Genomic DNA, 23,808 nt, shown 5'->3' with positions numbered 1-23,808 from the left:
GTCCGGGAATGCAGGTCTAACTTTGTGTGTACTTTAAGTGAGCTGCACAGTATCATATGGTAGCATCATGATGTATGCAATTCACTTACTTTTACATATAATGAACAAGAGTGAACAAGAATGTTTAATCAACAACATGTTTACAATATTACTCAAACACTACTGAAACCATTTCCTCTCAAAGTCCAACCCTAGGTCCTCGTGGTGAGAAGTGGAAACAGGTAGGGCCAGCCATCAGGGCTCTGGTGAAGCTGTAGAGGCCAACCCCCTGTACAATGGGTACAAACGATTGCAGAAACATTGAACTCTAACCATACCATTGACTTTGGACGATAGAGATGGGAGGTCATCGATGCTCCTGTGGGAGTTAAGGTCCCAGGAGGAAAACTACTGAAACATTAAATACACATCAAAACTCTCAAACTAAAAATCCAACACCAACACTACGGCTTGGAAGCAGTAAATTAATTCTGCTCCTTTACAGCATCAATCTAAACTGTAATCCTCTTTCCTGGAATAGGGACTAAGGTAAGCAGTGTGTGTTGCTTTCACTGTGCTTTGGTCAAGATTGAACAAAACTGAAGCAAAAGAAAGGAGTTAAGTACAACCACAAATAAACCCTAATTAGCTGGAATGTGCATGATTGTCGACCCCTTTCAGCTGCCCCCCTATGAAAGCACCCAGACTCCATAGCAGAGTGTCTGATTGTGACCTGGGATGTAAAATTTATCCAAAATCAATTTGGTAAATGGGCTTTTTCTGAAGTTGACATGGTTTATACATTCTTTTGCATGAGCAACGACATCATCTGCTTTCTGCATGTCATGTTAAATTAAGTTTGGATCAGATATTGACTGATCTTCTTGCCATCAATATGTTGTTTATGCAACTTGTGAACAGCTCTCCCTGCTGAATCTATGTGATGTTTCTATTTCCCACACCATGTACCTTTGTGCCTTTTCTGATTCACACGGTTCCTTTGTCAGGATATGAACTGGTTCATTGTTCCTGTACAGGCATGTGTAGTCTGCCAGATCACGTGAACTGATCAACATTTCTTTCAGCTATGTAGTTCACTAAATGTACTTGGAATGGAAACAAAAAATAATACTCAAAATACTCAGCAAGTCTGGGAGGCATCTGTGGGGAAAGAAATAGTTAACGTTTCAGAATGTCGGTGAACATTCTGAACTGTACGTTCTTTCTAAGACCAGAATGGTGCCAATCGAGAGCTAAGCATAGTAGAGAGAATGTTTATTTAACAGTCTTCATCTTGACATTCATGGTTATTAGAGCAATGACATCAAAAGGAATATCCACTCCGCTCATCAATTGGCAGATAGATTATACAGTGGCCTGGAGCATCATAAGCCCAACAATGCATGAATGCACTACTACAGCTTCACGGATGTGAGATTATTTTAAAAGCAGTTCTGAATAAAAAGACCGTGATAAAATTCTAGACTATGAAAGCAGTTACACATACTGCTTGAATCAAAGAAAGAAAAAATAATAGACGTAGGTATCCTGGAATACCTGGGAATAGATCCAAGATTAGCTCAGATGTATAGGCATTGATGTCTTCTGCTCGAATAAAGAAAGGACAGCAAAGAAAGAAAACTAATTCAAAAAGAAAGCAAACAAACTCAAGGACAAGGTGAGGGATTATTCATCTTTAGAAATGTACACAGAATTACAGAAAGAATGTCCACACAGAGCCTATTGATGACCACAAGACACACGCAAAGCAGCAGGCCCTTCTGCCCACAGTTTCTGTGCTGACCACTAGAAGTCTGCCTTCTCTCATCCTGCTTTTTAATCGAGCAGCCTCATCAGTTCCTCCAATTCTCCAGCCACGTACTTAGACAGAGGATAATGTACAGTAGCCAGCTGGCATTTTTGTAGCCAGTTGGAGGGACTGGGGCACCCAGAGGAAACCCATGCGGTCACGGGCAGCACTCCTGCTCTCTGCTGTTTCATGTGCTTCTGACTACAAGCTACCCACCACTGTGGTTCCACTCTCTCACAGACCTTGCCTTTGTTTCCTTCACCCTTCCCCTTTCACTGCAACTAAAACCATGCCTGTTTTCTAACTTTTCAATTCTTCAAAATCTTCTTCCTTCTTCTTTCCCCATATATGCTGCTTGAGCTGCTGAGTATTTCCTGCAGTTTCTTTTTTTATTCTTCTACCAACACACAGCCCATGTCTGCAATCCTCTATCAGTGTACAGCAGGAGACTCATTTCTTGTGCTATCAATTGTCAAGTCTGTTGCAATGCTGGCTAGCATGTTGTGGTTAATAAATACAGCATTAGCTTACATTCATTAACTACTTCACTCTTCCAGATTAATGAGGTCAGAAAGAAACGGCAAATTAAAAATCAATATGCAACCGGGAGTCTCATATCTCAGAGGCAAAGTTCGATGATGAGACTGACTTGCTGCAGGGTGGTGAAAGCCAGGTCTGTTTAGTCCTGAGAAGTAGACCTAGACTGCTAGAAACCAAAAACCTTTTGGTAGGTCCCAAATGCCAGTAGCATTCAAGATGCACCCAATTTATCTATGATACTGAAGCTCTGTATATGGAACTAGAACCGCCAATAATATCTTATTCTAAAAGCCTCTTTAAAAAGTCACATATAGTGTTTGTAATGACTGTAGAGCTGTACTGCCCTGACTGATCTCTCAGCTTTTTAATCAAACCATTAAATTTCACAGTGAAGTTACAAGCAGCAGTTCAATCTCATCACATCAATGCAAAGGGTTCCAGACATTTACCTGAATCAACAACCCTCTGGCAATACATGAGTGCAAGAATTAATGAATTATTGACCGGTTTCAGAAAATTCTTAAAGAAATATGAGAAAACAAGTATGACTATTACCATGAATCTAATGTTCCTTGAAGCTAAGTCTAGTCAATATCCTATATATTGGCATCATGAATAGCTAAATAGTTTCTGTAAATTCAGTTTCAGTTTGATTCTGTGGAGAAGATTATTCCTCCTATTGCAATAAATGTCACAATGTACTGCAGCATGAAAGGACCTCTGCACTGTCTTCATTTCAGCATGGTGACAAGTCACCCTTCCACAAAGGAAAACAAATGGTTTGACTTTGGAAGCAGTGACAACATCTCATCTTGCTCCAGTTTAAATTATGCAGATAGATGTTTCCCTGTTCCCAGCCTGAGACTCAAAGAAGTTGTCCTGACATCTACTCCCAGAAAATATGGTAAAGTGCTGCATTTGCTTTCCGTGGTCTGGAGGTGGGGAAGGAGGCACAGGGAATGCAGTCATATGGATTGATCACTATCAGCAGTCTGACTATCTTTACCGATACTTGCATAGTTTCTTGGTCAGTCATACGCATGAAGACATATTACAACAGCCATGGTATGTGGTGCTGCATCAGCTTTCTGATTCCAATTAGTACATTCCCAGAGTGCACTGTCAGATCAGTGTGCTGTGCTAGATTTCACACTGTTACTGATAAGGACCAAGATTTGAACCTCCGTCAGTCCTACAGATCACAAATCCCAAACTCTCCAAAGCAGAACCTACTGAGCTACTCAGCTCCATGTGTTCCTTGCAATGAGCAGGCCAGAACGTAGCTTCAAAAATTACCAGAGTAGAAGATGGGAACTTTGCAAGGAAAACTACAGAATTCAAAGTTGGAGGTGAGAAAACTAGAGCAGAATTGGGCTATGCTGTGGAGAAAAGGAAATCAAGAAACAATGAACAGAATAATTCTAGACAAACCTCTTCTTGTACCAGGTTATTAAGTCTGACAGGAATATCCTTGAGAAAAACGTTTCTCTTGCCCCCCTAATGAAGCAACAACTTTTGTGTCTGTGCCGCATCAGATTTATTGTAAAAGTGTGGCAAATGCACATGCGGATGTTTTATCTTGTGGTGAACTGACTGGGGCTCCTACATGCAGGAATCATTCTCCTTTGAGTGCACGTCTTTCATCTCAGCAGGCTTGGTTCATAGCTCCCACACTGTAAGTTGTCCAGTGTGTAATGTTACTAACATAACTCAGTAACAACTTTAAATCATACTATTCTGTTGCAATTCTTGCTCTGTCCAATATGTAACACTTTGGTGACAAGCATCATAACAACAATGGCTGCTCTACCACAAGCACCAATCCATTCTGGACCACAGCTATGGCAAAACCAATTGCTAGAATCTGGCTGCAATGGACGACAACCTTCCTGGACGATGTCAAACTCCTACCAATTTTAACACCAGTGGCAAAGCTGGAGGAAGCAAAAAAACTCAAGTTGTTCACTGAACAGAAATACTTTGATGCTCCACGCCTATAGAACACATCTGAACCGATAGACATATATGAAGCTTTAAACAACTACAGCAGGACCCTGTCAAGAATGTAGATGGTTTCATCATCAGACTGACCTTAGTGGTGCAGGGACCCAAGTACAAATACATTCCCCTCAAGCAAATTCGAAGAAGCAATGCTTATCCAAGATGGGAGGACCTGCCTCCTATCTGAAAAGCACGATTTTAAGGAAGCTGGCACTGGCTAACAATTCTAATACTAAGTAATACTTTTCAGAACTATGATCACTACAATCCACAGCTTGCAATTTCCTCTGGGAGGTGTGCTTTTGAACAGTCTGCATGATCTAGTGTTTTTGAGGTGTTCAGAAATATTCAACGAACCGAGTTCTTGAGAATACAGGTAAAGCCGTGGCTGCTATTGCTGGAGCAGATTTGAGGCCAGACTAAAAACTCTGGGTCGGACTGAAGAGGCAGTGCCCAAGCCTGCGAGCGGATAACCAACTGATGTTTGGCCGATTTAAGCACCGAGCCAGATTAAAACGATTAAGGTGTCAAGGCCGAGGGCAGAGGACAAACCAGCATTCAGGTCTTTACTCTGTGAGACTTTACTCACCTCAATGTTGAACTGACTCCGCTGCTGCGGCCTGTAGTCAAAGGCATTTCCCTCAGCACTAAACCTGGCAGTGCACTGTGGCCAACAGCCATCAGCTTCCTGGACTGGCTGCAGTTCTGAACTGCAGACTTACATCTGGGGACTCTGCAGTTCACCTTCTGTGGATTGTTTATTTGTTTTTTTATTGTCTGCATGATTTGTTCCTTCTCTTTCGCACAAGGTCTTTGTGGTGTGGGATTATTGTAATTCCATTGTGTGTCTTCATTTCACGGTTGCCTGCAAGAAGCGGCATCTCAAGTTTGTATATGGTATACATACTTTGATAAAAACTGTACTTAAAATGTTTCTTTTTGTCCTGGGATAAAAAAAGGTTTTTTTGTGACAAGATATTGTCTGTGAATTACATAGTGAATGGTAAATATTTTAGGTATATCTTTTTTTCTAGAAAGTAATAACCCCAGGGTGACATTCTGACATTGATGAACCCCCAACTGTTGCACAAGCAAGAATGTTGGTGAGTGACTTCTCTTTGAAAAAGTGCTCAACAACCTGAAATAATTCCCTTGCAAGTAACAACTGTTGAACCATGCTTTCATCTTTTATAAAGCAAGCACAACCAACAACCAAAGGTTCATTGCCTGGCAAAGTTAACTTATCGAAGTATGCTACACATTCTTCCACATTCTTAGATATTTCAGCCATTCACCTTTGAACAGAGTTGCCACTGAGCAGAATCATTTTAATTATCTGGTCTAGTGATTTATGTAAAACCATTCTCAGAACCTCCCTTAATGCTGGTGGAATAGGTTCTTCTCCAATTTTATGGGGCGTTCCAAATTTAGAAATGAGCATTGAAATGCTGTATGAAGCATGCAAATCCTCACTACTTTGTTGTGAAGTGCCGGTAAACATGTTTTGAAATATTTTCAGTTTCTGAAGGTTTGCACAAAGTGACTGAAAATAAGCCAAGATCTTGTTTGCTTTATCATAGTTTATCCCCGTCAAATGTTCAAGGAGCCTTGTCAATTTAATTGCCTCATTTGAAAATAACTTTTTCACTCAGCAGACGCATTGGCTGTTGTTGGTTGCATAGTGCTGGTATAAACCCATATTTCGGGCACTACACACTATACTGTCTAAACTTCTTTTTCGTTTGGTCTGCTTCTGCCATTTTCTTTATGGATTAATGGCATGGTCAATCGCCTATTGTTTAGTCCAACCTCAAGTGTTGCGATCAATAAAGGGGTAAAGTTATGATATCATCATAGCTCAGGCAAAACCTGACTCTCTGCCCGAAGGTACATTAAATGGAACAGTGTTATCTCCGTTGGCCCACGTGTTAGAGAAATGCAGTCAAGACCATTCAAAAGAGCAGGTTCTGAACTTTATCCCATTGAATGCCATTCCTCACAGGAATTGTGTCACTGTGTGATTAGAATATGGGAATTGTACGAGCTAACGCTGTACCGCAATAATAAACAGCAGTAATGCACAGGCCAGGCCCAGAAATTACACAATTTCTTCAATCCAGATTTCTTATGGTATGCCAAACACCAAAGTATCACATTGCTTTTCAACAATGATAACATGCTTCAAGCAAAGTCTCTGTGAATGATAGATTAGCCAGAGATGAGGTGATTATGTGATTATTATAATTAATTATGAGGCACTGAGGATCAAATAACTCATTAATTCTTAAATTAAGCCAGTAATCCATCAGCTGCACCACTTGCTACGAGCAACCCCCTTCATCTTTTTCCCCCTTAGAAATTCCCACTGCCCTCGAGAGGTAATATCGCCCACTTTGGAAACCACTGTCCCCAGTTCCAGCTTTTTTCCACATATCCCTTGAACTTTTTAGCCAGCAGAACTATAGGTAACTCTTGTTCTAACTTTTAAAAAATGTAAATCACTTTGCCTCAACTGTGTTCTGTAGTAGAGAATTTCATAGTTCAATACTCTTTCTCCTCATCTCAGTTCTCAATGGCATACCCCATATCCTTACACTGGGACTCATGTTGTCCCTGGACTCTACCATCATGAGCAAACTTTCCACATCTAACCTTTCCAGTTCTGACAGGATTTGATAAGTTTTAATGAAGACCCCTCTCATTCTTCTAAATCCCGGTGAAAATAATCTCAATAGCCCCACTTCTCTTCGTACATTAGTCCTGCCCCTCCAGGAATCAGTGCAGTGAAAATTCTCTGTGCTCCCTTCATACCAACAACATCTTTCCTTCAATAAAGGGACAAAATCTGCACCCAATATTCATAGTGGGTTCTCAACAAATTCCTGCACAATTGCAGTAAGACATCCCTGCTCCATTCCTTAGATCTTCTCACTATGAAGGCACGCGAACGAGGCCTGGGAAGGAGGGAAGATATAAAAAGAACGCAGCCTTAAGAAGCGGTCAGCTTCGTTTGCGGGCAGCGGAGTGCGCTGGGAGCAGAGTGTAGGGCTTGGGCTCAGGGGGCTTAGGTGGAAGAGGGCACAGTAGGCTTATCTTTTAGTTCTTGTTATTTTCAGTTATTCGGGAAGTATAAGTGTGAAGGCAGCTTGTTGTTCTCGGTGTCGGATGTGGGAGGTCCTGGAGTCTCTGAGCCTCCCGGACGTCCACATCTGCGCCAGGTGCGCCGAACTGCAGCTCCTGAGGGACCGAGTTAGGGAACTGGAGCTGCAGCTCAATGACCTTCGCCTGGTCAGGGAGAGTGAGGAGGTGATAGAGAGGAGTTACAGGCAGGTGGTCACTCTGGGGCCACGGGAGCCAGTTAGGTGGGTCACGGTCAGGAAGGGGAAGAGGCAGGTACTAGAGAGTACACCAGTGGCTGTACCCCTTGACAATAAGTACTCATGTTTAAGTACTGTTGGGGGGGACAGCCTACCTGGAGGAAGTGACAGTGGCCGGGCCTCCAGCACAGAGGACAGCCCTGTAGCTCAGAAGGGTAGGGTTAGAAGAAAGAGGTCCATTGTAATAGGGGACTCAATAGTCAGGGGCTCAGACAGGCGTTTCTGTGGAGGTGACCGGGAGTCCCGGATGATAATTTGCCTCCCTGGTGCCAGGGTTCGGGACGTTTCTGATCGCGTCCAAGTTATCCTGAAGTGGGAGGGTGAGGAGCCAGAGGTCATGGTACATGTAGGTACCAATGACATAGGTAGGAAAGGGGAAGAGTTCCTGAAACGAGAGTATAGGGAGTTAGGAAGGCAGTTAAGAAGAAGGACCGCAAAGGTAGTAATCTCGGGATTACTGCCTGTGCCATGCGACAGTGAGAGTAGGAATAGAATTAGGTGGAGGATGAATGCGTGGCTGTGGGATTGGAGCAGGGGGCAGAGATTCAAGTTTCTGGATCATTGGGACCTCTTTTGGGGCAGGCGTGACCTGTTCAAGAAGGACGGGTTACACTTGAATCCTGGGGGGACCAATATCCTAGCAGGGAGGTTTGCTAGGGCTACAGGGCAGACTTTAAACTAGTAAGATGGGGGGGGGGGGGGGGGCGGGAATCAATATGAGGAAACTATGGGAGAGGAGGTTAGTTCACCAGTAGAGCAAGTAAATAGACAGTGTGTGAGGGAGGAAAGGCAGGTGATGGAGAAGGGATGCGCTCAGCCCGAAGATGTAGGGGAGAAGAAAGAAAAGGATAATAAATCTGAATGCATTGTTAGGGATGAAAAGAGAGGAGGAGGTGGAGAGTATCTTAAATGTATCTATTTTAATGCTAGGAGCATTGTAAGAAAGGTGGATGAGCTTAAAGCATGGATTGATACCTGGAATTATGATGTTGTAGCTATTAGTGAAACATGGTTGCAGGAAGGGTGTGATTGGCAACTAAATATTCCTGGATTTAGTTGCTTCAGGTGTGATAGAGTAGGAGGGGCCAGAGGAGGAGGTGTTGCATTGCTTGTCCGAGAAAATCTTATGGCAGTGCTTTGGAAGGATAGATTAGAGAGCTCCTCTAGGGAGGCTATTTGGGTGGAATTGAGGAATGGGAAGGGTGTAGTAACACTGATAGGAGTGTATTATAGGCCACCTAATGGGGAGCGTGAGTTGGAAGAGCAAATGTGTAAGGAGGTAGCAGATATTTGTAGTAAACACAAGGTGGTGATTGTGGGAGATTTTAATTTTCCACACGTAGACTGGGAAGCTCATTCTGTAAAAGGGCTGGATGGTTTAGAGTTTGTGAAATGTGTGCAGGATAGTTTTTTGCAACAATACATAGAAGTACCAACTAGAGATGGGGCAGTGTTGGATCTCCTGTTAGGGAATGCGATAGGTCAGCTGGCAGATGTATGTGTTGGGGAGCACTTCGGGTCCAGTGATCACAATAGCATTAGCTTCAATATAATTATGGAGAAGGACAGGACAGGACCTAGAGTTGAGATTTTTGATTGGAGAAAGGCTAACTTTGAGGAGATGCAAAGGGATTTAGAGAGAGTGGATTGGGTCAAGTTGTTTTATGGGAAGGATGTAATAGAGAAATGGAGGTCATTTAAGGGTGAAATTATGAGGGTACAGAATCTTTATGTTCCTGTTAGGTTGAAAGGAAAGGTTAAAGGTTTGAAAGCACCATGGTTTTCAAGGGATATTAGAAATTTGGTTCGGAAAAAGAGGGATGTCTGCAATAGATATAGGCAGCATGGAGTAAAGGAATTGCTCGAGGAATATAAAGAATGTAAAAGGAATCTTAAGAAAGAGATTAGAAAAGCTAAAAGAAGATACGAGGTTGGTTTGGCAAATAAAGTGAAAGTAAATCCGAAAGGTCTCTACAGTTATATTAAAAGCAAGAGGATAGTGAGGGATAAAATTGGCCCCTTAGAGAATCAGAGTGGTCAGCTATGTGTGGAGCCGACGGAGATGGGAGAGATTTTGAACGATTTCTTCTCTTCGGTATTCACTAAGGAGAAGGATATTGAATTGTGTAAGGTGTGGGAAACAAGTAAGGAAGTTATGGAACCTATGACAATTAAAGAGGTGGAAGTACTGGTGCTTTTAAGAAATTTAAAAGTGGATAAATCTCCAGGTCCTGACAGGATATTCCCCAGGACCTTGAGGGAAGTTTGTGTAGAAATAGCAGGAGCTCTGATGGAGATCTTTCAGATGTCATTAGAAACGGGGATTGTGCTGGAGGATTAGCGTATTGCTCATGTGGTTCCATTGTATAAAAGGGTTCTAGAAGTAAGCCTAGCAATTATAGACCTGTCAGTTTGACATCAGTGGTGGGTAAATTAATGGAAAGTATTCTTAGAGATAGTATTAATAATTATCTGGATAGACAGGATCTGATTAGGAGTAGCCAGCATGGATTTGTGCGTGGAAGGTCATGTTTGACAAACCTTATTGAATTTTTTGAAGAAGTTACGAGGAATGTTGATGAGGGTAAGGTAGTGGATGTAGTCTATATGGACTTCAGCAAAGCCTTTGACAAAGTTCCACATGGAAGGTTAGTTAAGAAGGTTCAGTTGTTAGGTATTAATGCTGGAGTAATAAAATGGATTCAACAGTGGCTAGATGGGAGATGCCAGAGAGTAGTGGTGGATAATTGTTTATCGGGATGGAGGCCGGTGACTAGCGGGGTGCCTCAGGGATCTGTTTTGGGCCCAATGTTGTTTGTAATATACATAAATGATCTGGATGATGGGGTGGTAAATTGGATTAGTAAGTATGCCGATGATACTAAGGTAGGAGGTGTTGTGGATAATGAGGTGGATTTTCAAAGCTTGCAGGGAGATTTATGCCGGTTAGAAGAATGGGCTGAACGTTGGCAGATGGAGTTTAATGCTGAGAAGTGTGAGGTTCTACATTTTGGCAGGGATAATCCAAATAGAACATACAGGGTAAATGGTAGGGCATTGAGGAATGCAGAGGAACAGAGAAATCTAGGAATAACAGTACATAGTTCCCTGAAGGTGGAGTCTCATGTAGATAGGGTGGTGAAGAAGGCTTTTGGACGCTGGCCTTTATAAATCAAAGCATTGAGTACAGAAGTTGGGATGTAATGTTAAAATTGTACAAGGCATTGGTAAGGCCAAATTTGGAATATTGTGTACAGTTCTGGTCACCGAATTATAGGAAAGATATCAATAAATTAGAGAGAGTGCAGAGAGGATTTACTAGGATGTTACCTGGGTTTCAGCACAAGTTACAGAGAAAGGTTGAACAAGTTAGGTCTCTATTCATTGGAGCGTAGAAGGTTGAGGGGGGATTTGATCAAGGTATTTAAAATTTTGAGAGGGATAGATAGAGTTGACATGAATAAGCTGTTTCCATTGAGAGTAGGGGAGATTCAAACGAGAGGACATGATTTGAGAGTTAGGGGGCAGAAGTTTAAGGGAAACACGAGGGGGTATTTCTTTACTCAGAGAGTGATAGCTGTGTGGAATGAGCTTCCTGTAGAAGTAGTAGAGGCCAGTTCAGTTGTGTCATTTAAGGTAAAATTGGATAGGTATATGGACAGGAAAGGAGTGGAGGGTTATGGGCTGAGTGCGGGTAGGTGGGACTAGGTGAGATTAAGAGTTCGGCACGGACTAGGAGGGCCGAGATGACCTGTTTCCGTGCTGTGATTGTTATATGGTTATATGAAGGCCAATATATCATTTAACTTCTTAAGTGCCTGCCATGTCTGCAGGCTTTCTTTCATCAAGTGGTGTACAGATCCTGTTGTACCTCCTTTCCTAATCTCTCACCATTCAGATAATTGCCTTCCTGTTTTTGCCACAAAGCAGATTGCCTCACATTTACCCACATTATATGCCCACACCTTCAACCTGTCACATCGGGGCTTATCTGCATCTCCTTCACCCTTCACATTTGTGTCATCTAAAAATCGGGAGATATGACATTTAATCCCTCCATCTGATTAGTTAATAGATATTGTGAATGACTGGGGTCCCAACATTAACCTCTGCATTACCCAACCTGTCACTAGCTGTCACCCAAAAGGCACCTGTTTATCTATCTTCCTTATTTCCTATCTGTCAAAATGTTCTATCATTGTGTCAGTACAGTTCCCCCAATCCCCTGTCCTTTAATTTTGTGCACTAATCTCCGAGATGGGACTTTGTCAAAATTCAGTGACATTACATCTTCTTCAAACCTTCCCCATCCACTTTGCCATCTTTGTAACCTATCTTAGCCCTGCATCTGTTCTACACTTCAGGGTTCTGGTGCATCTTTGGTTTTGAAATCAGCTGTAGAAAAGTGGAGGACAGGGCCTCAAACATGTTCCTCATTCCCTGAGGATAACTGTTGGTACATTTCGCAACTCAAGGGCCATTTTCAGAGCACCTTTAATACATAAAACAGCCAAGAACTCACCTTCAATGCTCAGTTGTACTTGCAGATTATTTGCTTTGACAAGATATACTGAAGTATGTATTCCCAAGTGATATCCAACAGGGCTCTTGCCATTCTTTCTTTCATCTTAAATTCCCAGTATAATGTACAACAAAGAGCCCACGACAAGCTACTCCATGCCAAGAATATCAATTTAAGCTTGAAGAGAATGACATTTTGTTGTTATTCTGTAAGTAGCTTGGCAACGCCATGTTATTGTGTTCCTTACCTGCACTAGTACAATCAGAGAGTGATAATGGAGGGCTTTTCTGCCCCCTTATTGGAGGTCTGTGACCATTGGTCTGCCAGTTAGACAGTGCTAGTTTGCCTGCTATTTTTCTACTCTAGATACAGTGTTATACACACAGTTACAGGTCCTTTGCCTCAACTCATCCATACTGACTCAGGTGCCTTCCTGAGCTGTATTTGGCCCATATCCTATGACTTCTTACCTATGTACCTGAGCAAATATCTTTTACAAGCCTTTACCACTTCTGCTGGCAGCTTATTCCACGAATCCACCACCATCTCTGTGAAAAACTTGATCCTCATGCTCTCTTTAAATGTTGGCCTGCTCACTGAAGCCTATGCCCTCTAATGTTAGACTACCCTCCCCTGTAACAATCCACTTTTTCTATGCTCCTCATGATTTTAAAAACCTCTATAAGGTCATCCTTCAGCATCTGCCTCTACAGGCAATGGAGTCCAGTCTCTCAAGTCTCTCCTTACCCACCAGTTCTAGTGACATCCTTGTGAACCCTTCCTACATCCTTCCTAGCTTAATCACACCGTTTCCATAGTACGGCTACCACAACTGGACACAATATTCCCGGTGCGTCTCACTTTCACGCTACACAGCTCTTGTACTTGTCCCATCCAATGAGGACAAACATGTCATATGTCTTATGTCACTTGTCACATTCACCTCCTTGGCTATCTGTAGGGTACTGTGTACTTGTACCCTAGACCCCTCAGTTCCACAACACTCTCTATGGCTGTGTTGTTCATGGTGTCCTTCCCTGCCCTGTTTAAACTTAATCCAAATCCATCACTTCACACTTATCTGAGATCATTTTCATCTGCCATTCCTTTGCTTATTTTTTCCAATTGATTTACATCCTTAGACAACCTATTTCATTGTTCACTTTAACATCAATGTTCATGTCATCCACAGACTTACTAAACAGTCCATTCAAATCATCAAAATAAAGACAAATAGCAGGGAATCTAGTATCAATCTTTTTTGGTGCACCACAGGTCACAGGCCTCTATTCTATAAAAAAAAAACCCTCTGCTACCAACTTCTGTCAATTTTGGATTAATTTGGCTAGCTCACCCCGGGTCCCATTTGATCCAACCTTCTGGACCAGCATCCGATGCATAATTTTGTCAAAAACCTTTCTGAAGTCCATATAGATTATGTCTACCTCTGCCCTCATCAATACTCTTGGTCACTTCTTCAAAAAGCTCAATTAAGTGTGTGAAATACAATTTACCATACTTAAAGTCACTCCTCATCTTTCCAAATGTGGAACATCCTGTCTTGCAAAACCCCTCCAGTAACTTTCCACCACTAATATTTAGCTTACTGACCTGGATTCCCTGACTTGTCCTTGTAGCCTGTATTAAATAAAGGCACAACATTAGCACTCTTAAGCCTCCCAGTTCTCCATTTGTGGCTAAGGAAGATACAAGGACCTCTGTCAGAGACCCAGCAATTTCTTCCCATTCTTTCCAAACTGTCGTTGAGTACACTTGGTTACATGCTGGAAATTTAAACATCTTTATGTGCCTCAAGACCATCAATGGCTCCTTGTTCATAATATCAATATGCTTCAGCACATCCCTGCTCTTCTCCATGAATTCATTAGCTTCGAAGACTTTCTCCACTGAATATACAGAGAAGTATTCATTTAAGACTTCACCTATATCCTGTGGCTCCACACATAAATCTATCCATTGATCCTTAAGGGGACCTATTCTCTCCCTTGTTACCCATTTGTTCTTAATATTCTTATAGTGTTTTAGGAATCTCCTGTACCATGTCTACCAAGAATATCTCAAGTCCTTTTTCCTGTCCACCCGATTTTCTTTAGTATACTCCTGCAACCCTTATTCTACTTAAGGGATTCACTTCATCCCTGCTGCCTATATGCTTTTTATTTTCTGACCAGGCTCTCCAAATCCCCTGTACACAGGGTTTGTTAATCCTGCCAAGTCTTGCCCTTCACTCTTACAGGAACATGCTGTCCCAGAACTCTCCCTATCATACTTTTGCAAGCCTCCCACTTGATAGATGTTCCTTGTGAAGAGCCTCTCCAAATCACTTTTGCAAGTTCTTCTCTAATGCCTTCAAAATGAGCCTTGCTAAGGCTTTAATTTGTAGACTACTATCTCTCTCCTTAGCGAGTCAGGGCTGTCCTCATACCATTTATCACTCCCTCAATTTGACAACTCTTCAGTCACCTATCCCAATACTTTCCATCAGATTCAAAATGAAGAAAGAGATTCTACATGATTCAATATGTTCTGACAAGGAGTGGCAAACCCAAACAATTCAGAAAGATCCTTCGGTTCACTATTCAGTGTGTTGTCATTAGCTGATCTTTGACCAGGCACAAGTAAGGGCAATATATGGTGTCAATCCACCTGTGTCACGGAGAGAGACATCAACCACATTTGCTGGTTCTGCCTTTTCCAAGTTTGTGGATACGATAAGATCCTGCACTGTTTATAATTGACTGATGTTGACTTGATTGAGGAACTACAGACCACATGGACCTCTGGAAAGTAAACCTCTAAAAGGTAAATGCAACTTTATCAGGTAGGAGAGAACACCAGAAATTAATTCAAAATAAGCATTTGTTGAAGATATTGACTATTCATCAAATTATAATGCAGTTCTCTGTGTTTGAATAACATGGGAGAAGGTTAGCAAGTTAATTGGTCATTGTAAATTGTCCTGTGATTAGGCTAGGTTTGAGTAGGTGGGTTGCTGGGCAGCGTGACTCACTGGTTCCAGTTTAAGACCATTAAAATGAACGGTAGAATTTTCCTGGGGTTCTTCAGATATCCTGTTGTAATTTCAGGGAAAATCTGGATAAGTGGCTGGTCTTGCCACATCTCTGTTTCCAAAAGATACAGTGTCAAGATCATGGCAGAAGATTGGGAAATTCTCCAAAGAAAATTAACTACCAGATTGTTTACTCAAGCCAAGATTTGGAGCCTCATTTTAAGTACACCCCAGATCGACACAAACAATGATAACGATTTGCTCAAGCAACAACTTGCATTTACACATAACAAAACGTACCAAACAAGTCACAAAAGTGTGCCCAAATAAAATTTGACACTGATCCATGTGATATTAAAGCAATGAACAAAAGATTGGTCCAAAGGGTAGTTTTCAGGGAACATATAAAAAGACTGAAGGAGGCCACAGCTAAGGTGGCAAATTCCAGAGGCCTGGACTCCAGCAGCTGCTAGTGGAGGAACAGCAGTGGAGGGGAGAGGCTGGGCAGCAATGGAGAGGTGGTGCCTGTACAACTCCAAGCAGTTGCAGAGATTCAGAAGGAATAGCGGGCTAAGGGGTGCAGGAGAGGCTTGAAGGCAAGTGTGGGAATTGAAAACCATGATGAAATCTTAAAAATTAGTGCACTGCTCAGTTGGAAACCAAATCATGTCACCAAGCAGAAGCATGATGTTTTTATTTATTATTATTTCAGATATTTTAATGCAAAATTGCAGAATTCTTTACAAGGCCACACAATGCAGTGTTGCAATAAATTGTTTGCCCTACCAATGACATCTGTGTAGAAATAGTGATGATTACAGCACATGTATTGCAAGCTTAAGAGCAATAAATCAGCTGTTATTCAACTTCTGGATTTTGAGGCAGTAGGAATTGAATAGCACCAGCTCTTCATCATACTATGGGTTTTTGTACTGGACTGTGATTACTAGAGAATCAAAATAGCATCACTCTCTGAACAAGGGACCTGGAACCTACATGATACAGTGGCATGTCCTCTTTACTGGGTGAAGGTGTCCTCATTTAGACAGGCAGAACCTAAATCAAGGTATCAGACTGTGCAAAAACATTTCTGACAACAAAAACAAGGGGGAAAGCAAATTAAGAACGAGAAATAAGAGGAACAGAGAGGAAATGCAATGAACTTCTGGCTTTTTAAATCTCCATAATTTTTAAAGCTGATGTTCAGTTTGACAGTAACTAATTGCATTGTTAAAAATTTCACATACATATAAATGCACCAGCCCTACTTTTTTGCAGCTTGTTTAGTGACTACTTTTAATTAAAGCCTGCACACCCACTGTAGTTCAATGGCAAGTCTCTCTGTAAGATTTCAATTTGTTCATTTTCTGGAGGAGTGTAAATTCATACAACTAACCATCCAGGTGGGGATGCTGGAAGTTTAGATTTGCTTTATGTGCTAATAATGGCACAAGTGAGAACCTCTTCATTAGTTCTCCCTCAAAATCTTGCTCATGAGGTATAATGACATAATTAGCTCAACACTTGATACTCTCCAGCATGTGGCAGCAATAGTACACTATTTAAGCCACTCAGTACTGGTATTCAGTCAGATAATTGAAGTGGCAATGTTGTGACCTGCGTTTGAACTGTTGACCTGCTGCTAACTGCTGACTGGCATGGATTACATGAATTACACTGCTCTGTGGAAATAAAGGGTCATGAAGTCTATATAATTCCATGCTTAATAGAAAGCTTCCATTTTCTAACTTTATCCTTTGGATGGTATTTACACATTTGTGAATTTTGCATTTATTATAGCTGGGGCAAAATATAATAACACCATACATAGGGCACCCTGTATAAGTTAGATGTAGGGAACTCCTGCTCTGCACTAAACTCTGCTAGGACAGAAAGCCAGGTCAGGAAGTGCATAATGTTAGCAACAACACCTTCAGGTCAGCTATCGGGTGTCACAACCACAGATTCAGCAGCGCAGCAGATATGGCAATTGTGTTCGTGAATATGCACGTGTCAGCTAATTATTAATTCATCGTGATGGTATTTATCTCCATTCTTTTCGTCATAGCATTTGTCAAGACTTGAGCAAATCACAGCAACATTTCGCTGCCTGCTTGCACTCGGCCTTGCCTGAGAAATTGGACTATCAAGTCAGCTGACTCTGAAGACTAGCGGTAATCATTTTATGTTTAGTTATTCCTTTTAGCTGCAGTGTTGGCTTCATTTTCCATTGGAAAGTTTTAATTAATGGTCCTGTTTGGCCTAGTCCTTATTGTTCTCCTTTCTCTCTAACTCCGTCCACATTAAGATCTGTGAACTTTCAACTTGCTTCAGTGTCTCTCGCTCCGCATTTGGGCCATATCTGAACATAGTGACATGCAGCAGCATCAATATCATAACAAGCTATCACAGATCCCATATTGAAGCTCTCCACTTTGGGAGCTCTCCATATCAGAATCAAATCTCCCTAGTCAGGCTAAGCGTGTCCACAATATCACACCAGCTTCCAAGTCAGTTACTGAGGGGAGTCAATGCCATATCTTTCCCAAGTCAGACAAACTCAGTACAACACCAAATTTTCCCATCAGTATTAAACTCTCTCAGATCAGGCGTAGGAAGCCCTCGAGATCACATCAAGCTCTTCCAAGTCATAGGTGCATCAGTATCATATTAAATATCCCCAGAACAGAGCACTTCCAAACTCATATCAAGCTTATGCAGATCAGGAAGAACTTGGTGCAAATGTTGGACAGGTTTGATGGAAAAATGAGATGTTACACTAAGAGGAAAGTGAATACATTGTAATAGCTGGGGACAGATAGAAAATATTGGAAAGCTGAAGGAGGCTTTGACTGATAAATGTCCTTGTGGATTTTGGCTGCCATGAGGGAAAGCAAAGTTTGTAAGTGACTCTATTTACTGAACAACAATACAAACATTCCCAAGATAGACTACCAAGAAGCAAAACTACAGCTTTGTTCTCCAAGTTGTTTAATCCAAAAAGGATGTAAGAAGAAAAATCAAAATTTACAAAACTAAAATTCCACCTTTGATAAAGTTCACTATTTTCATTAGGAAGACACAATCCATGATCTCTCCTTTGTTTTCCAAGGAATTTCCTTAAGGCTTTTCACTTGTTGCTGTGCTGGTACAAGAACTGTAACTGTTGATACCTTTTTCAAAAAGATAGACTTAAAATTCCTGTAATGTTGTCTAAGTTAATTAGGTAATTGTGTACTTGCAGCCAAAATCAGGCAGCAGCAGACAAGCATAAGTTATGTTGCCAATGCTGTGGAGAATCAGATTCCAAATTATGCACCGCTAGATGAATACTCTTTGGCATTCTCAACCATTGGCAGAGCTCATTACTTCTGGTCTGAAATACCTTAGCTCCTATGAATGAGCAAACATTGATTTTTTTCAAACATGTCTGTCGTCCTCTAGTGAAGGGGAGACAAGGTGTCTATTCAGAAAATTTTAAGGTAGTGAAGTAACATTAATAGATTTTCAAAGCTGATTCTACAAATAAATGGGAGAATAAATTCAGTATCATAAAGATGACAACACTTGAGCCACTTCGTAAGTGGTCCAGTTCTTCAACTTCTGTGTGGTTTTGAGTGAGTTTCTGCAGGGAGCTGCCCCAGTTACAGTGATGATGGTTGAACTATTTGACTTCTTTTGTCAGGTATCATGTTGCAAGGTCATCAGTACAACAGACATTGGAAGGAAACTGATAATGAATTAAAAACTGAAATTCACTAAAGTTAACTAAACAAGAAAACAGTTTGAAAAATAGTGAAAAATAAAAAAACACAAAATGCTGGCAGAACTCAGCAGGCCAGACAGCATCTATGGGAGGAGGTAGTGACAACGTTTCGGGCCGAAACCCTTCATCAGGAGAAAAATAGTGATCTTAAGTGACCAATCAGGCTTCACCCTGACTTTTAAAGAGTGAAGCCTGGTTGGTTTAATTGATTGGGAAATGGCAGAGGCTTTAGATGTAATCTTCCAAAGCTCTTTCTGATCGGTATTTTGTCCTTTACGCTGTGACTTTACTTTTCATTTAATTGTTCACATATTGTGGATGTCAGCGGCAATGCTGGCAGACTAGTTTCCTCTGAACCTAGGAGGCAGCTATGAGTTCATCTCTTTGTGTGTCTGCATTCACATAAAAGCCAGAATACGTAAATGAGGTAAACTGCAATACTCCAAGTGGGAACTTTGGTCGATCAGCATCTTTTATCATTATTGGAATTTACACTTTAGGGAAAAGTGGCTGAAGACTTGTAGAAATCTGGGCTAATGAGAGAAAACATGGCTGGTAAAGTGTAAGTTGTACCTAACAGGTACTTTTGAATTACCTAAAGAAGCAAACAGGCATGTCTGTGGTAGTAGTTTAGATGATCTTTCAGAAATCATTTCATATAAAAGACAAGTTTCTTAGATTAATGCCCATAGAGCCAGAAAGAAATTATTAATCCAATTTGGAGATGAATTTAGAAGACTAAAGGAAATTATTGATCTGATTTAGAGACGAATTTGAAAGACTAAAATAAAGAGTAGACAGTATGCAGTATATTTATACTTCAAATGGAAGGAAATGACTAACAGTGTTCTGCAAATAGGATCCCAAATGTTCACTTTATTTATTAATGATTTGGACGATATAACTGAATGTCCATCTGCACAAATTACTAAAAGGTAGCAACATAATCAAAGATAACCATAATAATAACTATCCCTAAAACTAGTTGGCTGGTATTTTTGCTGCTGCTATAATATGCCCTGGGTTGACCTGACCTAGTGTACTGAGAATATTTCTAGGAAATAAACCTTAAGATGACACTGTACAGAATGCTGATGTGATCTGAGAATGGATTATCAAAAGGTTTTACAAACATTAGGCTTTGATTCCCTAAAAGGAAAGGTTGGAGGAATTTGAGATGATTGTGCCAAAGGAATGCTTTGTCAGATATGTCTCAGAGGACATTCTCAGATGCACTTGTGAATAGTTCAGCGAAAGTTACTGAAAGCAATGACAATTCAGGGGAAAAATAACAGAACAGGTGCATAAATACAAACCATTGATTTTATCATACCCTTTTCTGTAAAGAATGAAGCTGCAAATCATGACTAATAATAAAAAAATTTTGAATCTTTTTGGTAACGTGCATTAATCCATGCACTCAAGAGTTAATAAGCTGATCACTTAGACTCATCTGTACATTTTCTAGAATGGATAGATCCCAAAATAAAATGACTCAGAAACTTGAATATATTTGCCAAGGTAACTAATGCCCACAGACACATGTAGTGGGAATATATTTACAGAGGTCTATCTGTATTAAAAAGATAAATGTATAGGTCATATTCTTGATCTAATGATTTATTACATATAGATATAGCAAATAATTCACCACAACATTGACTATTTTGTTGTTTTAAAGGGTATTCCATGTTCCATGGTGGGCGTATCTGTTGTGATATATATTAAAATAATTAAAGATTCTAATGTTCTGGTGGAGGTAGGAAAGCTACGTTTGGCTTTAGGTGCTCCATTAGGAAAAGACCTGAGCTGGGAAGAAGCCAGTGGAAACAGATTCAATTACGCTTCCATCCTGTAATCAGATGGTCGCCTAAACCATTAAGTGAAGCGATTAGCGAAAAATGACCACTTGATCAAAATATTGTAGGTCTGCGAACACTTGTGTAACTACAGCCCAGCATACATTAGGCAGAAATGAAAGAACATTCTGGAACAGAACTCAATCCCTAAAGGGCCTACATGTCATCTCAGAGGAAAACAAGAGAGCAGAGTACAGTGCACTCTTAGCTCTGTGACTGTTGTTATCTTTGCCTATCCTGATTCCCTAGAATCATGTGGTGCCATGCTGTTTGCTCTGGGAGCATCAAAGACAACATAATTACCTCCTTCAGATCCAACGAAACAGCACTGAGCCGTTCATTTTCAGACTGCACGTTTACCACAACGGTCCTGGCTTGCTTCAAGTCTGTCTGCAGCTCCAGAATCTTACTAAGGTAATATGCTTCCTTCGAAGCAGACTCTTGCAGAAGAGTCTCCTCACGGGTCTCGCCATCCTCTGCGACTTTGCGATGGTTGGAATATGCCTGTCCAAATGCCTGAAAAATAAAGACATTGAAACATTTACTCCTTTTTGATTGTGTACACACAGAATTATTGAGCATTACTGCAACTGATCAATGTGGGTGAAGTTAACCTTCACAAGAGATGCTGGAAAGCCAGAGTAACACAAAATGGTGGAGGGATTCAGTAGGTCAGGCACCATCTATGGAGAGGAATAGACAGTTGATTGACAGTGTCTGGGAATTACATGGCATAAAATGAATCAACATTACACAAAATATAAATACCCCAAAGCCCTTAGAAACAAATCCAAAATAGAATGTGAAATAATTATTTTTATTGCCATGAAAACAGTAGGCAGTTATGAAAAAGTCCAATCTTGGTTGGGCAAAAAGCAAATTGATACAAATTCTGGCTCTGACTTTTGATTAAAAATAACAGAGGCAGTTAATGTTGATGGTGTAAAGGGTAGACAGTACCTTCCTACAACCACAAAGATATATCTAAACATGTAGTTCTGAAAGCTGGTGGTGTGGGTTTGTCTAATTCTCTGGAGATGTGTCATTCATTCATTCATTGCTCAGGACTCAACACTGAAACACCTGTTGCCTTTTCTGACGAAACTTGATCGAAAATGTTGTGGCTTGTCTAAGTAAAGCTTTAATGTAGTGGTCACCAACCTTTTTAAGCCCAAAATCCCCTACCTTGGCCTTAGTAAAAGGCAAGATCAACCCCAGATTCATTACACGCACGCGCACTGGGCCAGAAAATACTGGAAGTAAAACCCCGCAACCTGGAAATAGAATAAACACCAGGGGTACCCACCCTTCTTTTCGCACCGTGGACCAGTTTAATATTGACAATATTCTTGCAGACTGGCCAACAGTGGGGGGGGGGGGGGGGGGTGTTAAACACGACGGGAATACTGCGATACTCGAAGCAGGTTTTTTATGTCCAGTCTATTCCACAATTTAGTTTTCACGGCTCTCAGCACTTAGCTTCTGTCCCGTGCTGCTCACGTTTTTTTCCGCTTAAAAAACTCAATAGGTTTGTCTTTAAGTGCTTGGCCTCAAGGTGCCAAAGCAGTTTTGAAGGCTTCATTGTCTCATCGGACAACCTCCAGGCCCGATCTCCAGCTCTCGCCTGCCCACTGCCAGACGCCTTGGCCAGGTGTGGCTGGTTGTGGGTGGGGTGAGAGGACAAGGTCAGGGCCGAAGGTCACCGTACTGGGGCCGTGGCAGTCGCAGTTTGGACAGAACGACCGACCAAGCGAGGAGTGTGACAGGGCCCGTGCCCACCCCCCTTGTAGGATCTATCGGCCAAAAGTTTGTTTCAGTAGATCACAGTGGGATAGCTGCTCTGCTACTTATGAAACCCTGAGCCCGAATTAGGTCGTCTGCAAATATTTTAGCTCCGGATTTCCCACGAACATTCGGTGTGCTAAACAGGTTTAGAGGCGGCGCCCATCTATCCACGCACCAGGCCAGTAGCGACGGCATTTCTCGCCGGCCGCCCGAGGCCAACCAGTGATCCTTGGTGCGAGGGTGTCACTGCGGTTAGGCGACTGATGATCTTGCATGCGTTCAAGTTCAACAGTGGGCGTGACAGGGAATGAGGAAAGATGCAGCTGACTCGTATCGTTTCCTCGTGGGGACCACTGAAGTACACTGCTTAGTGCAGGGGAGCTACGCGCATGCGCACTGGGCAGAAAGAACGGAACTAAAACCCCGCAACCTGGAAACAATCTCTCAGCAGTATTTGTGTATTTATTTTTCTTTTTTCTTCGGGATCTACTGGGAAAGTCTCAAAGATCGACTAGTCAATCATGATTGACGGGTTGGCGACCACTACTTTAATGGCATGACACATGTGGTTTACTGAAGAGCACGCTTGATCAGTCAATAAGTTTCAAGTTCAAGTCCAACTCCAGAGATGTACCTGCAGAAACCCAGGTTGCTGCTCCATACAATGTAGAGCGAGTCCAACGTTATCAGAAGCGTCATCATTGGGAAGGTCCCACGGTACTAAATTGAAATTGGTAAGTTATCTATTGCTCCCTCACAAATACTTATCGCTGTATTAATATATTTTCAAACAGATTGATTAATCATTATTAGTTGCTGCTTGTGGCTGCTTTCTGTATGAATGCCTTTGTACAATGCAGCTGAGACTACTTCAAAAATAATTCTTTGGTTCTGAAGCACTTTGGGATTTTTCAAAAAGAGACACACATAACTTTCTTTTGAAACAACCTCTAGTTCAGAAAATTGAGAAGCTAGGATTTGTACTATTTTCAGAGATATAAAATTTCTCACTTCTTTTCATGCCGCCCGGAAGCTGCCGATCCATCCTGAATTAGGAATCAGCAGATGCAAACACAATCACTCGCAAACAGTTTTTCTAGAAATGATTGTTAAATCCAAGGTGTTCTGAAGGTCAGCT

General features: G+C 41.4%; 1 protein-coding gene across 5 annotated transcripts in view; it reads right to left on the bottom strand.

Moving 5' to 3' along the window:
• Positions 1 to 23,808, bottom strand: part of LOC132398481 (protein bicaudal D homolog 1-like) — a 241,590-nt gene that overhangs the window by 126,894 nt on the left and 90,888 nt on the right. For all 5 annotated transcript variants that reach the window (XM_059977997.1, XM_059977993.1, XM_059977994.1 and 2 more), the window contains exon 2: positions 21,189 to 21,401. In XM_059977997.1, coding sequence (XP_059833980.1) covers positions 21,189 to 21,401 — 213 coding nt within the window. The remainder of the gene's footprint in view (positions 1 to 21,188; positions 21,402 to 23,808) is intronic.

The sequence above is a fragment of the Hypanus sabinus genome, chromosome 8 (assembly GCF_030144855.1).
Source record: "Hypanus sabinus isolate sHypSab1 chromosome 8, sHypSab1.hap1, whole genome shotgun sequence".
Classification (NCBI taxonomy): domain Eukaryota; kingdom Metazoa; phylum Chordata; class Chondrichthyes; order Myliobatiformes; family Dasyatidae; genus Hypanus; species Hypanus sabinus.
This window is presented reverse-complemented; position numbering and strand designations above follow the sequence as displayed.